The sequence below is a fragment of the Tamandua tetradactyla genome, chromosome 18 (genome assembly GCF_023851605.1).
Source record: "Tamandua tetradactyla isolate mTamTet1 chromosome 18, mTamTet1.pri, whole genome shotgun sequence".
Lineage (NCBI taxonomy): Eukaryota > Metazoa > Chordata > Mammalia > Pilosa > Myrmecophagidae > Tamandua > Tamandua tetradactyla.
This window is the reverse complement of record NC_135344.1, coordinates 7,592,229-7,609,084: the sequence shown is the minus strand read 5'-3', so window position 1 is coordinate 7,609,084 and position 16,856 is coordinate 7,592,229. Positions and strand designations below refer to the sequence as shown.

At 35.8% G+C, this 16,856-nt stretch overlaps 1 protein-coding gene across 10 annotated transcripts in view; it reads left to right on the top strand.

Annotated features, from left to right (window-relative positions):
* ZNF407 (zinc finger protein 407) overlaps window positions 1-16,856 on the top strand; it is a 530,790-nt gene that overhangs the window by 287,350 nt on the left and 226,584 nt on the right. For all 10 annotated transcript variants that reach the window (XM_077135216.1, XM_077135209.1, XM_077135213.1 and 7 more), the window contains 2 exons: window positions 10,322-10,488; window positions 14,098-14,181. In XM_077135216.1, coding sequence (XP_076991331.1) covers window positions 10,322-10,488; window positions 14,098-14,181 — 251 coding nt within the window. The remainder of the gene's footprint in view (window positions 1-10,321; window positions 10,489-14,097; window positions 14,182-16,856) is intronic.

The following is a 16,856-nucleotide window of genomic DNA, read 5'->3' as shown; positions in this document are numbered from 1 at the left end:
GAGGCCCCATCTGAACAATAAAAGAAGTTCTCTGGGGGGTGACTCTTAGGCATAATTGAAAGTAGGCTTAGCCTGTCCTTTACAGGAATAAGTTTCATAGGGGCAAACTCCAAGATTGAAGGCTCAGCCTATTGATTTAGTTGTCCCACTGCTTGTGAGAATATCAGGAATTCTCCAAATGGGGAAGTTGAATATTTCCTCTTTTCTCCCTAGTCTCCCAAGGGGACTTTGCAAATACTTCTTTATCCACTGCCCAAATAACTCTGGGATATAACTGGGCATCACACTAACCTGGACAAACCAGGAAGATCTCATCGCGTTTTCAAGATTCCATGTACTTAGGCTCTTCAACTAAACTGATCAGACAGGTTAAATTAGGAAATGTGCTACCCAAAATACGAATTTTGCACCAAATACACACTTCTCTCTTTGGTCTCACACAGAAGTTGAAGTTTTAAAATATGGACGATATCATCCCTTAACCCTGTATTCCGATCTATCCCAGTCTTATCCAGATCAACTTCATTCATGTCTCTAGTCAAAGTAGTTTGGAATTTTTGACTATTTTTTAGACAGTTCCTGTATAGGGTAGTGCTGACTTTTATAGCTTCAGAGCTCTAACTCTGAGTCTCAGGTGTCACAGAAATACGCAAATTTTCTGGCAACAACCAGGTTATATACAAACAGCTCAATATCTCAGAATTTAGAATAACAGGCACACCTCTTGAATAGATGTGACTGCTGTAAGAGCTCATAATCCAGACCCTTTTCAGTAGGCCCCAACCTCATAACCCATGCTCTCAACTTCAGTTCACTAAGTTTTTATATTATAATTAGTCCATATGAGTGAGGCATATAATGTTTGTCTTTTTATTTTTGACATTTCATTCAACTTACTCTCCTGAAGTTCATTCACCTAGTTGCACCACTGTATGTTTTTGTAAATAAAGTTATAACTTTTTATTGCAACACAGCTATACTCATTATTTTACATATTGTCTGAAGCTGCCTTTGTACTGAAATCGCTGAGTTGAGTAGTGGCAGCAGAAAATATATACTATCTGACCCGGGTCACAAAGAGTTTTCCAACTTTTGATCTAAGATTCTATTGTGCTGAAGAGTTTTGGATTCAGGGCATGCTGTAATGGGAGAAATTCCAACCAGATTTAATGGGATGGTTTTGTTTTGGTCAAAACCATTTCATTATCTGTGACAAAGAAAATTTTCATGGAAATGAGATTTTGAAGGATGAATTCAAATCTTTGATGGTGTAGCCGGTGTAATTCTTGAAAGTTTTTCTTAGAATGAGTCATTCTCTTATTATTTGTAGATTAAGGTAACACGGGATTAATACTTAATACTGACCCCAGATATTATTTTGACTAAAATCTTTTCAACCCATTTCTTGAATTGAATTGAAAGTGCCAGAGAAATATATTCCACCGTTTTTAGAACCCAAGTGATATGTTAAGAGTTTTAAAAAATGGCAGGCTTTAGCAAAAGCGAGGTTAATTTTTTTTTCCAACTAGTTAACAAGAATCTAGCCTGTTAATTAGGCTAATTATCACCTGTTCAGGGCAGAAAAGCAGTAAAGACTCCTGGCTCCAGAAGCAGACTCCCACTGGTACTGAGTCAGAGCCCTCAGGGAGGTGTTTCAGCTCTCCTCAGCAAGCCACCCTGGAGCCTTAAGAGTTGAATTTGGTAAATGAAACCTCTCTAATCTTAGATCTTTGAGTTTCTTACTATAAACCATGCTTGTGTTTTATATATGATCTAAATCAGGCAGCTCTCAAAACCCTAGTCTAATTTAAATAATCTAGATATTAGTATTATCCTGTAACACTTGGTTTCAGGATAAAACTTCATCACTTGGTTCAAGATTTTTATTTGGACTTTGTATTTCAGCACATGTACACACCTTTTCAGGAGGGGATGGCCAAAAGATGAGCCTGCATGCTTAACTCTATTACTTTTATTTAGCTGGCCTCGTACCTTTTGGTTATTCAACCTAGAAGAAAAGAGTGTGAAATTTTAATTTTCCATTTAGCTTAAAATTACATATTTTATTTAAACATGTATATTATGTTTTAATACCTCATAGAAGTAAAATGGACAGGATTACTATGGAATAATGTTGGAATTTCAAAGTGAATTTAGTGACTTTCATGCATGAAAAAATGTTTATGTTTAAAAGAAGTAATATTTATTTTTACTCAGCTGTTTCCCAGGCCAAAAACAATGCAGTCATCTCATAATTTATGATGCTTATAGAGATTGAATTTATTATCATGGTAGAATTTCTTGAACGTTTTCATTTTGCTTCGTTATCCTTTGGGGTACCTTTTTAGCATAAGATACATATGTGAATTAATTGAGTATTATAGTTGTTCTTCAGTGGTTGTCTTTATATGCTTATTATGTGCTTCTTTGTTCAAGAAAGTGATTATTTTTTCCATTATATTTGCAGCTTAGTAGAAATTTGTATGTTAACCCTACTGGGCAAAGACCATATCAAATTCTAGTTTCATTTCATCTCCCAATACATTATTATATAATTACTAAATTATAATAATTACAGAAGGAGGCTGTTATTCCAAGGAAACTCCCTGTGCACTGGTGTTACTTGAGGAAGTTGAAGGTGTTGAATGGCATTATTGGTGTGTTGGACTGCAGTGATAATAAAGACCCTGTAAACCCTGTATTACGTTCATAGCATGGTAGTCTCTGCATTATTCTTGAATACCAGCAATTCCTGCCAATTAAGTTTCTTAATTTTAATTTTACAGTAATAACTTTGAACCAGTTAAAACCTGTGTTTCATGGTTTTGAAATATTTGTTACATTTTATCATTAAGCACATTATTTATCTATTCCTTGGCTAATAGATGGTTAGATTGCTTCCAGTTTTATTATTTTCTTCTTCTTTTTAACTCATCTGTCCATACACTGGATAAAGGGAGTGTCAGTTACAAGGTTTTCACAATCACACAGTCATACCTTAAAAGCTCTGTAGTTATTCAGTTATCTTCAAGAGTCAAGGCTGTTGGATTAAAGTTCAGCGGTTTCAGGTATTTCCATCTGTCTACTCCAATACACCAGAAACTGAAAAGTTATCTTCATACTACATAAAAACAACATCTAGATTGACATTTCAATTATATTTTAAATCTCTCAGCCACTGAAACTTTATTTAGTTTGGTTTATCTTCCCCCTTTTTGCCAAGAAGGTTTTCTCACTCCCATGATGCTAGGGCCAGGCTTGACCCCTGGAGTCATGTCCCATGTTACCAGGGAAGTTTACACCCCTGGAGTCTTGCCCCGTATGGAAGGGAGGGCAGCCAGCTCACCTACGAAGTTGTCTTAGAGAGAGAAGCCAAATCTGAGCAACAAAAAAGGTTCTCTGCAGGTGACTCTTAGGCATATTCACCAGTTTTATTATTTTAATGGTGAAAAACAAATTTTTTTTACATGTCTGAAAATGTTCAAGAGTTTCTTAGTGTATATACCTAGAATGAACATTGTATAAATGGTGTGGATAGGACTTGTTCAGTATTAAATACCATTGCTAGATTGTTCTTCAAAATTATTGTACAAAATAAATTATACCAATACTTACACTGATTAAAGCACTCCTGCTTCCTTCCAAACTCCAAGTAATTGCAGACTTCTATATATTTGTCAAACATTTTGGTATAAAATAGGATCTTGTAGTTACATTTCCTTTCATTGGTCATTAAGTTTACTCTTCCGTGATGTTGGAGTGTGGAGACTCCAAATGCATGAAAGAAGCACTTGACAAGAAGGGAATTAGAAATTCAAAGAGAAGAAAGGTACGTTGGAATGAGTGACCATCTAATTTAGTTTGTAGTGAGTGTGATTCCACAGGTGAGGAAATAATTGAGAAGAATAAAAATAGCAATTGAAAGGTGGGAGAGAAAGCTTTGATTGGAAATGGCTGAAATTATCAAGTAAGCAATTTTATCAAAGTACCTTTCTCTTCATAAAGGGATATTTATAGATTTTTATTAAGTTGTAATAAATAGAATAAACTTTCACCTATTAAAATAATAACATTTGTATTTAGAGATACAATTTGAAAGAGATGAGTATAGAATCTCCTGACAGAATATTTCGTTAGTCTAGTAATATGAACAGTTAAGTTCTAGTAATATGAAAAGTTAAGTTTAGGGATGCAACTTCTTTGGCTAATGCATAATCTTTCTGCTCTTTAGACATTCAAAATGAGACATTTATGCTGAGAGTATTTTCACATTAGAAATACATATTAAGATGGTGCCAGTAATCATATAATTCACAGCTTGCTGCTAATTCTTTAGCTTCACTTTGTATATAATGCCTAGCAACACCCAGGTTGAGATTTCTAGTTACTGTTATAGAACTGACAATGACAATAGTTAGTGTTTTCTCTTCTTATTTTCAAGTCTAGAGATGTGTGTTTTAATCTTGGCTCTGCTATTGCCAATCATATAATGAGAACATTTTAGAAAGGAAGATCCCTTGGCGGTGCTGAACATCTTGTCTTGCTTCTTTCTCACCCCTTTTTCTACTTATTTCTTCCTCAGAATTTAACATGTGTCTTGCTTCTTTCTCATCCCTTTTTCCACTTAATTTTTCCTCAGAATTTAACAAGTAGAACAAAGTCCTGGAGTAATTCTAAGTTTAAGAGGGATGCCGACAACAACAACAAAAAACAGCACATGCACAGTATTAAAGAAACCTAGTTTATTTATCAAGAGCACTAGAAATTTGTTTGGAAAAGCTTTGTTTAATTTAAGAATCCTTATAACTTTGTGCAAAAGAATTAACTCTGTAATTGATTAATACCACAGTTTCCCACGCACAAAAAAAGGAGGCTTTATTCCAAAATGTTTTAGCATAAAAGACATCTAAATCCCTAGAAACCAGGATGTTCATAATAAAAACACCTGTTATTAGGAACTACTAAAGGTATAATGTAAAACATTCTACATTTAAAGCACTGCCCTGCAATTTTTCAGAGCACTGTCACATTGTCTTGTAATTCCCAGTGTTGCCGGTATCTTTTTTATTTCTTTTGCTTGTGACTTTTTTTTTTCCTTTTGGAACTCTTTAAAATCTCTTTATATCTGATAGAAACTTATAGTGAACCTGATGAAAAGGGAGATAAATGCCCTTTTTAAATATGACTTATTGTACTCCTTGGTATTTTGATCTTTTTAATAGTGTACAGTAGGTTGTATAGCTGTCTTGTCAGCTGAGCTCCTAGTTTCCTCTCTGTTCTGAAATCCAGTGTTGTCATTTCTTTGGTCTTCTCTTTCTCTCAACCCTTTCCGTCTGCTGAGACCCATTTCAGAGGCTCTGTTTTCTCTGTAGCTCTTCTAAATCTTCTCCACCCAGTTACGATTTTCTGCTCTCTAGCTGTGTTTTATTTAGATCTCTGCTATGGCCTACCATGTCATTTTTCAAATTTTGTTTCTAAATGTTTAAATTTTTTAATTAGTTTTATATGTTTCCAGTATGAAAGAGATTGGAAACAGATATGGCAATCATGGATATTAGCATCTGGATACATAAATTTGGGTGGTAGAACATAGTTCTGTCTTTTACTGTTGTGTTTGAAATCTGCCCCAAGATGTAAAATCAGCACAAATACTGCCAAAGGGAAAAAAGACCCCTGATGTGAGAATTAGGAGCTCTGGGCAGTCTGGATGAAAGACACCCAGGTTCTGGGATATGAAGACTTCACTTGGTGGTTTTGAAGTCAGGTGAGATGAGGAAGGACAAATGTGCTTAATCACCAGTCTTCATTCAGCCCATCTAAAATCATTTATGGAACCCCATTGTGTGCCTGGCACTTCTCTGGACCTTACAGATATAAGACTGAACCAAACATTGTCGTATTACTTTGTATGCTTGTTACCCTTTTAGAGTCCACTGACTTAGTATAAAACTCTCTTCATAATATAATAGATCTTATCACCCAGTACAATTTTGCAAAGCAGACCTATTTCATATAGCATAAATTCAGATAAAAAGAAGCTTCATATGGAGGACCACCATATGAGGAAGAAATGCCTTCGCAACATCAAGTTAAATTCAGTGTAAGTCCTAGGGCTTTCCCACTTCTTTTTTTATTTTATTTTATTATTGGTTTTTTAAATATTTTTATTGACAAAACAACATACAAACATGAACATTCTTAACATATGAACATTCCATACTTGGTGTATAATCCGTGGCCCACGATATCATCACATAGTTGTACATTCATCACCATGATCATTTCTTAGAACATTTGCATCACTCCAGAAAAAGAAATAAAAAGAAAAAACTCATACATACCATACCCCTTACCCCACCCTCTCATTGATCACCAGTATTTCCATCTACCCTATATATATATATATATATATAGGGTGTGTTTATATATATATATATATATATATATATATATATATATATATATATATAGGGTGTATGTATATATATATATATATATATATATATATATATATATACACCCACACACACACACACTTTTTTTTTTTGCATGGGCAGGCCCCAGGAATTGATTTGGGTTTCCGGCTCAGCAGGCGAGAATTCTTGCCACTGAGCCACTGTTGCACTGCCCTATCCAATATATTTTAATCTTTGTTCCTCCTATTTTTTTTCCCATACCCCCTTATCACTCCCTTTAATTGATAACTAGCATTTCAGTGTACTCAATTTATTTTAACATCTGTCCCCCCTTTTATTTGTTTATTTTTTATCCGTATTTTTTACTTGTCTGTCTATACTGTAGATTAAAGGAGCATCAAACACAAGGTTTTCACAATCATATGTCACATTGCGAAAGCTGTATCATTATACAATGATCTTCAAGAAACATGGCGACTGTAACACAGCTCTACAGTTCCAGGCACTTCCCTCTAACCACTCTAATATACCTTTTAAACTAAAAAGGGGTTAGCTATATAATGCGTAAGAATAACCTCCAGGATGACCTCTCGAAACTGTTTGAAACCTCTCAGTCACTGACAGTTCATTTTGTCTCGTTTCTCTCTTTCCCCTCCTGGTTGAGAAGGCTTTCTCAATCTCTTGATGCTGAGTTCTAGCTCGTTCTAGGATTTCTGTCCCACGTTGCCAGGGAGGTTTACATCCCTGGGAGTCATGTCCCACGTAGAGGGGGAGGGCGGTGAGTTTGCTTGCTGTGTTCACTGAGAGAGATAGGCCATATCTGAGCAACAAAAGAGGTTCTCTGGGGGTGACTCTTAGGCCTAATTTTAAGTAGGCTTTGCCTGTCCTTTGCAAGGATATGTACAAACTACAAGATTGAGGACTGTTGATTTGGTTGTCCCCAGGGCTTGCGAGAATATCAGGAATTCTCTGAATAGGGAAGTTGAATTTTCCCCCTTTCTTGGCCATTCCCCCTAGGGTACTTTGCAAATACTTCTTTATTCACTGTTCAAATCACTCTGAGGTTCATCCTTTCCCACTTCTTTGGGAAATGGAGGAGCTTCTTTATTTAGATGGGCAGCAGGACATTTGGAATTCCAGCAGGACATTTGGAATCCCAGTGACATGGCTTTGTGAATACCCTTGCACCTTGCACCTGACTCTGTCTGTGTATTGCCTCCCTCTGAGACTCTCTCTGCTATATGTATTTCCAACAGACACTTAGCGTTAACATCAAAATTAAATGACACTTGTGGGAAGCATTCTCTAATCTGCCCCACCCCCCATCTACTTCATTATTTGCTTCCTCTTTTAAAATTAGTTTTTTTCTGGCATTGAAGGTATTTTTATTAATAAGTTTTCTAGCTTAGCAGGCTATAATTTCCTCGAGAATGGAATCCACCTCTTTTTCATCTGTGTTTTCTTTATCTATCTAGTATGGTGTTGTTAGAATAGTGTTGTCAGGCCTTTCTAAAGTATTTGCAGAACAGGTATTGATGTCCTTTGCTTCTGAGAGCCTGATGACCCCACAGAAATGCACATTTTAGCTCAGTTTTCTCCTGGAGAATTCAAGATGGACTACCTCAAGATCCCAAGGAGAGCCAGGGTCCCTTGAGTGGTTGCAAAGTCCTTACTGACTTGTTGCATGAAGGCAAATCTTTTAGAACATTTGAGGACTCAGAATTTGTATGGTTTCAGGAAATACCCGATTGATGAGTAGGTCTTAGTATTTATAAGAACGTTTTGCATTGGTTCTATTTCAGGTTCTTTTCAAAGTACTAGTACATGAACTTTTCATATAGCAAATTGTAAAATATGTGAGGTTTTCTGAAAGTCAAGTAGTGGCCTTAGTTCTGAGTTGTCTGGCTTTTGTTATTTCAAGACAGGCACTAAGCTTTGGTTTAACATTTTTATTATGTATGAATAATAGAGTACACATATTGAAGTTACATGGATGTAATATGGTTAAGTGTACATTGTGGTAGGTTTAAAAATGAGGGATTTATTTTGTCATTCATAAAATTGTAATACAGTCTGGAGAAACTATTTGTTAAAAGATGGTATTTACTTAACCTCCTTATTTATTTCTTGTAAGAGAAGGTTAGATCCACAATAAATACATGAAGAAAAAGTAGATAGGGGAATTCATCTTGAAAATAAGATCCTTGTCATGGTTTTGAAATGTTAAATGCATGAAGACCTGTCAGAGAAATATACGAACATATTTTCTTACAGTGCATTTTGAAGTATTTAGCTATACTTATCATTTTCAAGTACCAGTAAGAAATGATCAGTTGATATAGTAATTTGAAAGTGAGTTTTCTTTTAATGGGTGTAAATATAGTACCTCTACACAAATGTTATATAAAGATATTAATTGATAATTTTAATATTAATATAGTCTTTTCAGTATTTTATGTGGAATTTCTTAAATATTTGGTAAATTTTACCTATTTAAAATAGAACTCTGTAGAAATATTACTGTATATAAGAAGAGGCAGTTATAAAATGTGGTTTCATGGTTCTATTCATAAGAATTTGTCAAACTCTGAATGATTGATTTGTTAAAGTAATCCACATTTGCCTCAGAATGGGAAAGCCGTTTATTTGAAGCTTGGGATTCTTTTTTGCCCCTATGGAACTAAGGAAATTTATAAAATTATGGCTAAAACCTCTGTGAAAATGATATACTCTCTATACATCACCTTGATTATTTTATAATTTAAAGCACATATATTGTAAACCTGTAGTTTCAATTGCATTAAATTGCTAAAAGCCTAATTCCATCCATGACAGTGAAATCCAACTAGTAGAGTCATGTTCTCTCTTTTGCTGGTTATCTATTTATTGAAATATTTTGTTTTGGCATACTGGATTTTAGTTTGGTTTTATTTTTTCATTAACCTAAATAATTGTCTGGACACTAACTTATTTTGTTAGTCACAGGGATCCTTTAACCTAAAATACATTAGAAATAAAAAGTATATTTTAGCGATGATTTCATGAATGCAACTGAAAGGGACATATCAACCAGAGGAACTGTTGAAGTTCTTTTATATTTTTTTTCCCCTCCTTTTTATAGGTATAAAAAGATCTTAAACTGTGAATAGCAGGGCTGAAATATTTTCTAGTTGAAGTCCTGATTTGTTATTTTCAGTTTTGTATATATATATATATATATATACACAAAACTGTATATATATATATATACACTGTATGTATATATATATACAGGAAATCCTTAAGGTATATTTTCCTCACACTGATTTTTGAAAAATATATAGTATAGTCTTATTTTTATTCTTATAAAATGAAACTTTCTTTGTGGGTCCTCATGGTCCCACAGAAGGAGGACCCCTTGTGTAGAAACCCCTTTGGGATTTTCTCCCCTTGCCAGAGGGTGTAGCGTGGTGGTGGAGGAGCCGCCTGGTCTCTCCGGAGCGCTGCTGTCACCGCAGGTCTCCCCTCTGCACCGCGGCCCGGCAGAGAGCAGGGGATTGTCTGAGTAGTTTAGTGTGGATAGCTTTTCATTTAGCCTTTGCTCTGACAGTCCATGCCCTGGATAAGTGGTGGAGGCCTGTACAGGTGAAATCTATTCTCACATTTGCCTCAGGGGTGACTGGACTGTAACAGAATTTTTCAAACCCGTTGGGCCCAACCGCAAAGCAGAGAATAAATGGCTGAAGTGCCAGGCCCGGACAGAAAAATCAATGCCTGGTTATACAGACATGACAGAGCAGGTCTGCAATTCTCCCCACAGAAGTCCGTGCTTTCACCTCGCAGCCTGGAAGACGATCTTCTTTCTGGGTTTTGTGTACCAGTGTGTGTGTAATATTTACATTCTTTTTCTCTTTCCTTCCATCCAGGAAATTTACATGCCACTTGTGTGACAGAAGTTTCACAGAGAAGTGGGCCCTGAACAACCACATGAAACTGCACACGGGAGAAAAGCCGTTTAAATGCTCCTGGCCCACTTGCCACTACTCGTTCCTCACCGCCTCAGCCATGAAAGACCACTACCGGACCCACACAGGTCTGAGACACCGGCTTTCTGGACACGGAGGCTGGGCACACTTAAAAACCCAGTGCCCTGCTTCAACATATGCGTTAATTTTAATGCTAATCAATATAAATGATTTCCTGTTTGAGGAGTTTGCCTTGAATATGATAATTATACAGTAATAGATACGGTGTTTCATTTTTCTTCTGTGAAACTCAGGATAATTTTAAAGTGACGTTATGTTGTGTGTGTACACACATGTGTTTAAACAAAGTAACCTTCAATTTTAGAAGCTTATTGGGAAAGATTATTCACCTTTTCCTAGAGAAACAGTCTTGTATTTTGTTACTGATATAGACCAGTTCTATAATATTTTGAACCTTATTCAATCTTGGTTTAACTTACCATCTAAAATTTTTTAAATCAAATCAGTATTTAGGAGGAGATTGCTATCAGATCTAAGAGTTTTTGATAATTAATTCAAAGAAACTAATCTGAATTTAGCTTCTATAATTTCACAAGAAAGTTAAAAATTTAAAAGCAGTCCGTCTTCACATCCATTTAACATGAAGACATCTAGCAAACTGTTTAGCATTTGAACCGTCTGATAGTAAAAGTAGGATTCAATATACATTTATGACCACATACTCTCATTTCTGCCCGTTATAAGCATATATCCCATTCATAGCACACTGTAAGGTTTCTGTGTTGAGGACTTGATTTTCATTGTCTAAGTTACATTGGGCTTAGAACTTTCTGACATTCTTTTATTTGAATACTGTTCTTTTATCACCCTAGTCATATTATGGTGAGCAATTTGGTATTTTTGTGCTCTTCTTTCTCATTATGCCACTGAGAAAATATTTTGTTTCAGGGGCCAAAAAAAGAATAAATTTTAATCAGTATTCCCAAATATTCTTCTGATTGCCCAGAACCCTGTATTATTGTTAGAAATTATAGGTTGAAAGTTCTTCTGAAGCAGTTTGTGGGAAGCCCAGGCCTCCTTAGCTTCTTTGACAAGGGTGTTGACGATTTAAGGTCTCCAGCCTGCCCTGAGAGATCACTTATATCGAACAGCAGATGAAAAGCCAGTGCAGATGTAATTTATCGTCGGCGTTTCCTTCTAAAGAATAATTGTGGAGACTTGGCTAGATCAATAATATGGATTTTTGTTGTTAGGTCTTGTAGTCTGCACCATAATGAGAGATAGGGGACAGCGGCTGTTTTCTAATAGAAAATAAAGGATTGGTTTCCATGTCTTTCTACATTTGAATGCAGAATGGCACGCTTGAAACTAATTTAAGTTGTTAAGAACAAAACTCTCTTCCTTTATATTTCAAAATGACTGTCATGTAAATATGGCATGTTAAATGAACCTCCTTCATAATGAGTGAAATAGTACATCTAGCTTTTTTTTAAAAGTTTTTCCTTGAAAAATAGCTGTCTGTATTCTGTTTCCCCATTGCCATACCCTAACACCCTTACCCTCTCCATACAAATAAGCAAAAGAAATGAAAATTGAATTAAAATGAAAAAAAAAAAAAAAACAGATCCAAGGGTAAATATGACAGACATATAATACATTGGAGAGTAACATCCTAAGTGAAATCTTATATATATAAAAAAATCAAGGTCACTAATGTATCACATAGAAAATGAATAATTTTTGCCTTTGTCACTAGGCGTATCTTAAAATAGGAGCCACAATAAAACTATTCTTACAGGATATAAGCATGCAGAATGTAAAAAATATAAAGCTCTTAAGGATTTTTCTTTGCCTGTTAATATATTTATTTTATAAGAATGATATGACTCACTGAGAAGTTCATAAATGAGAGAAAGCAAGCATGCTTTTCTTGAATCCAGTAGTAGTAAAAATACTCTCTTCTCATTAGAAAGAGTACCCGTTGGGTGACGTAGAACCAATACCCCCTTTGCCTCATGCCCACGATGCACATGCGCATGAAAGTACATCTTGGGAGGTACACACATTCTTACACATGTACAAGGAGTTGACACTTACAAAACTAGGGTAATGAATAACTTGTAGAGAACAATTTTGCCTCAAAATGGAACGATATGTTAATATTAATGAACAAATCATCTTTTGGGATTAAAAAAAGAATCTACTTTCAGTATTATTTAATTGATAGTTAGAAAGATTTATATTTCAAATTGATTAAATAATTGAAGGAGTGATTATAATTAAACTTTATTCTTCACAGCCCATCTACCAATCTTCTGTTTCCATATTGAAATAATGTCATCAAAGAATAAGCTTAACCCCAGAAGTAGATAGGAAAAATATTTTTATATCGGCTTTAAAAAAAATGTTTACAAACATTTTTCACAACACTAGGAAGTATGATTTGGTTAAAATGCTCTTTATTAATGTATGTTCATAAAAATTAGAAAAAGTTAGTAATGCCCTTAAATAAATGGGGAACTCTTTTTGGTTTCCCAAATTATTCTGCCTTTAAATATTTAAATAGTTGCTATTTTTTTTTCTAACCTTAAATAAGCAAATTACAATTCTAAAATGCCTCAAGCTAAATTTCTGTTATAATATACTAAAGTGATTTAGAACAAAACAAGGCTGACTCAAGGAAAACCCTTGAAAGACTTGTTGCATTAAATGTCTAAATTAGCAAAGTAGATAAAGATAGATACAAATGATTTATTTTATTTCTAGAATAGTATTTTATAATTTCACGAAATCTCTCCAAGGTTAGCATTTTTATTCTATTTTGCCCTCCTTTGTGAGTCTTATGGGATAAAACTGCCTAGCTTGCCAGCACATATTGCCTAAATATGCTATAGTAGAAAGATATATTGCATTTAAAAACTGCAGGGCACAGTGTTAGAGCAAGTAAAAATACTGAAAAATGAGCGTTTACACACTTTAACAAATACCAAGTCTGCCAAATCTATCTCTAATTATTGTAAAGGTTTGTAGTCAAGAACTATCATTAAAGATAAATAATTTCAGTTTTTCTGCAATTTCTTTAGCATTTCCTCAACTTATTTTTTATGCCATGAAAGTTCGAGAAGCATAAACAGTGTTGAATTGCTATTGGAACTGAGTAATGTGCATTTTATTGTTACTTGGGATCTTCAGTGTGTTCAAGGAAACCATTTAATTCATATTAAGTAGTAAGTTATTAAAGAAAATCCTGATAGAATCAGGTAAAACCAATTCAGTATCCTCAAGCTGTTAGAAAATTCAATATGTTTTATTTAAGGAGAATCATATATACTGTATATTAACTATTCCAAGCAATCTTTACTCACCTCAGAGAGGCCAGATGTATGGGAATTGTAAAAAATCAGCATATGCATAAAAACTGTTCGAGTGCATAAAGCAGCCCCATCTGGAAGACATCTAACAGAAATGAAGTTGTACAAAACCATTCCATTGATAATAAAGCTAATTTTTATGGGTCTGACAAGTATGTAATTATGTTCAGTGGTGCTTTTCAGATTTTATCACAGTCAATAAACCGCAGTGGTAATTTCATTCCCATTTGACATATTTACATGGAAACATTTGATTGGAGGAATTAGTAACCCTGAAAGCCTTGATAGATATGTTTTAATGATCTGTGACCTCCGCCGTCCCTCATCTGTTTACTGTTGCCACAGGCGAGAAGTCCTTCCTGTGCGACCTTTGCGGCTTTGCAGGCGGCACCCGGCACGCCCTCACCAAGCACCGGAGGCAGCACACAGGTCAGTAGGTCCCTGGCCACCCCAGTATGTTCTTGGCAGCAGGGCCTCACCAGCGAGTTAGGAGGTGAAAGCAAGGAAAATAAAATCGCCCAGCATAAACTTTTTTTTTGGCACAGGCAGGCTCCCGAAATCGAACCCAGGTCTCCGGCATGGCAGGCGAGAATTCTGCCACTGAGCCACTGTTGCACTGCCCCCAGCATAAACTTTTGGCTTTGTCCATTGCTCTTCTTTTTAATGTTTGTAAAATGCATATACTTGGGCATCAAGAGAAAATTCTATTGAAATAACAAGCTTTTAATATTATATTTTTTAAAAATAGACTGATTGCCAGGGTTGGAGATCAGGAATCTTCAGAAAATTCATGTTCAGTAGGTGGAAAAAAAATGCTCCCAAAGGCTATATCCATGTCGCTGTTTTCTCCGTAGACGTGACTTGCCTGGGAGATCCTGAGTGGAAACCAGGGAGACCATCTCCCTCTCCTTCCTTCTCACCCTCCTTCTGTCTCCCTCCCCATAGGTCTCTACCCACCTGTTCGCCGTGCCTTCACACCTATCTTCCATTCTCTCTTCCCACCTGTCTCTCTGCCTACCTTATTGCCTACCCCACTATCCATCTTTCTGCAAGTTTGGACTAACAGGTGTGGCTTAAGTCGAGTCTTTTAAAATTATACCAGCACCTGGGAATGGATTGCAACCAGGAAGCACCATAAGAGGGATATGTGCATTGAAGTTGTTGCTTTTATTTTCCCCCCTCGATGTGTATTGCTGCTGGTTCAACAAAATAAAAATAAATTCCTTGATTGGGAACACTAAAGGATGACAGCACTTGTCAAATAAGTCTTATAGGTAGTTATTTTAGTAGTTTTAAATTAAACATGCCTGGGACAGTCCTGGTTTATGTCATTTGTCCCTGTGTAATAATATCACCAATTATTTAAAGTATTCTAGTTTAGATGATAAATCATGTGATAACCCACTTTGCACCTCAGTTTTGGACTTTTCTTTGGGTAGCTTGAGAATGGTCAAGTTTGGTGATCACATTCAAAATGGCATAAAAATTCAGGTACATAAAATATGCTGTTTTATGGAACACTTTGTTTCATTCTTTATTTAACATTTAGGTCCAGGTAGCTTGAAAGCCCGATAAGGTATTTGCAAGATGAATGAAAGTTAATGCAATCCATTCCTTTTAGATTTTGTCTTGAGTCTATCCTAATTTCCATATGGAATAAGAGTTATTCTTGAGTGTTTAGCATAAATTTGGAAACAAATTTTAAGTTTATAAATGCAATTTAGGAACCTGTTATTTTAATGCACTAACTTAAATATTCATTGTGAGAAAGGGCCCAGTGAAGGAGGTATGTGTGATATAAGTGTGCTGATGTGGGAATTTTTATTAGGTTTTCAGTTTATTGATGCACCAGTTGTTACTATTGAAATGTTCATGTAGCTAATGTGCTCACCAGCAAGGGTGGCCCTGGGGAGCTGTCCATTCAGTAGCCCTTTCCTGACTAGCCATGCACAACCCATCTTCCCACCACGGTGGAGGCAGCCACGCTGTGGTCACAGCATTTGCAGGTGATAGATCATGAGGCCTGCGTTGAGCGGCCACGACTTTATATTTTATGTCAGGTCCAGAGGCTCCTTATTACTTTGCTATTAACTTTATACCATATAGGACAATGTCTCAGAGACAGAGGTATCTGTCATTTTGGCATTTATCTGCCTCTATGGTACAAATCAAAGATGATTCTTTAATACAAAAGAGAAAAACAGAACTAAAAAACACTTCTTTAAGACCCTTAGTTTCAAGAAAAACAGTTTAGTGCCACTCAGTCTAGGCACTTTTGTTTACACTGAATTTACAATATTTAAGCAAAAAACAGTTGTTACCCAAAAGGCCAAACTTATAGAGTACATTTGAAATCGGTGTTTCTTTGATGTATTCCTCTTTGACATGGTTTACTTTTTATCACAGAGTGCCCACGCAAATTACAATCAGCTCAGAAAGGGATAGGTATCAAAAGTGTTCCAAATGGCGTAAATAATTCCCTGCTGTGATAAAGACTGTCTAGGGGGCTGACAGAAAACATCTTCCATTCCAAGATTTACTTTTATCACCTGTCAGAGACCCTTGATTCAAGGGCAGGGAGCAAATCTTCATGTGCAGTTGAAGAGTCTTGGCCAGCTTAATAACCACCAGCCAGCCCAGAGAATGTCAAGTGTTAGTTTCCAGGAGAAGTGTCCACACTGCCTGACAGATTGTTGACGCAGAAAAGGATACTGCTCCCAAGTCAACAGCCATCCTGGGGTCCTTCTGCCATTGTTTGTTTCCTTTCTCATAAGTGGGACCTAAAATGCTCCTTAATAGTTATTTTGACCAGGATGATTACTCCTAAAGGAGAATATGAAAAACCAAACAGCTTAGATTAATATGTGCAGTTAAGTAAGATAACAACAGAATGAATGGAAATGCCCGCTTTGAGCTGCTTTTTAAAATAAGATGTATACAGATAGCCAGCCCTCTTGACTCACAGAAGCATTGTTTAGGAGTGGCTTCCAGTGCCGTCTTACCTGTAGACTTCTCCATGCTTGTGATCTGAGCATGAGAGAAGATGTACTTGATGCACTGTTGCCAGTGTGGCACGTGAGTTTGATTAGTCACTCAAAATTTTT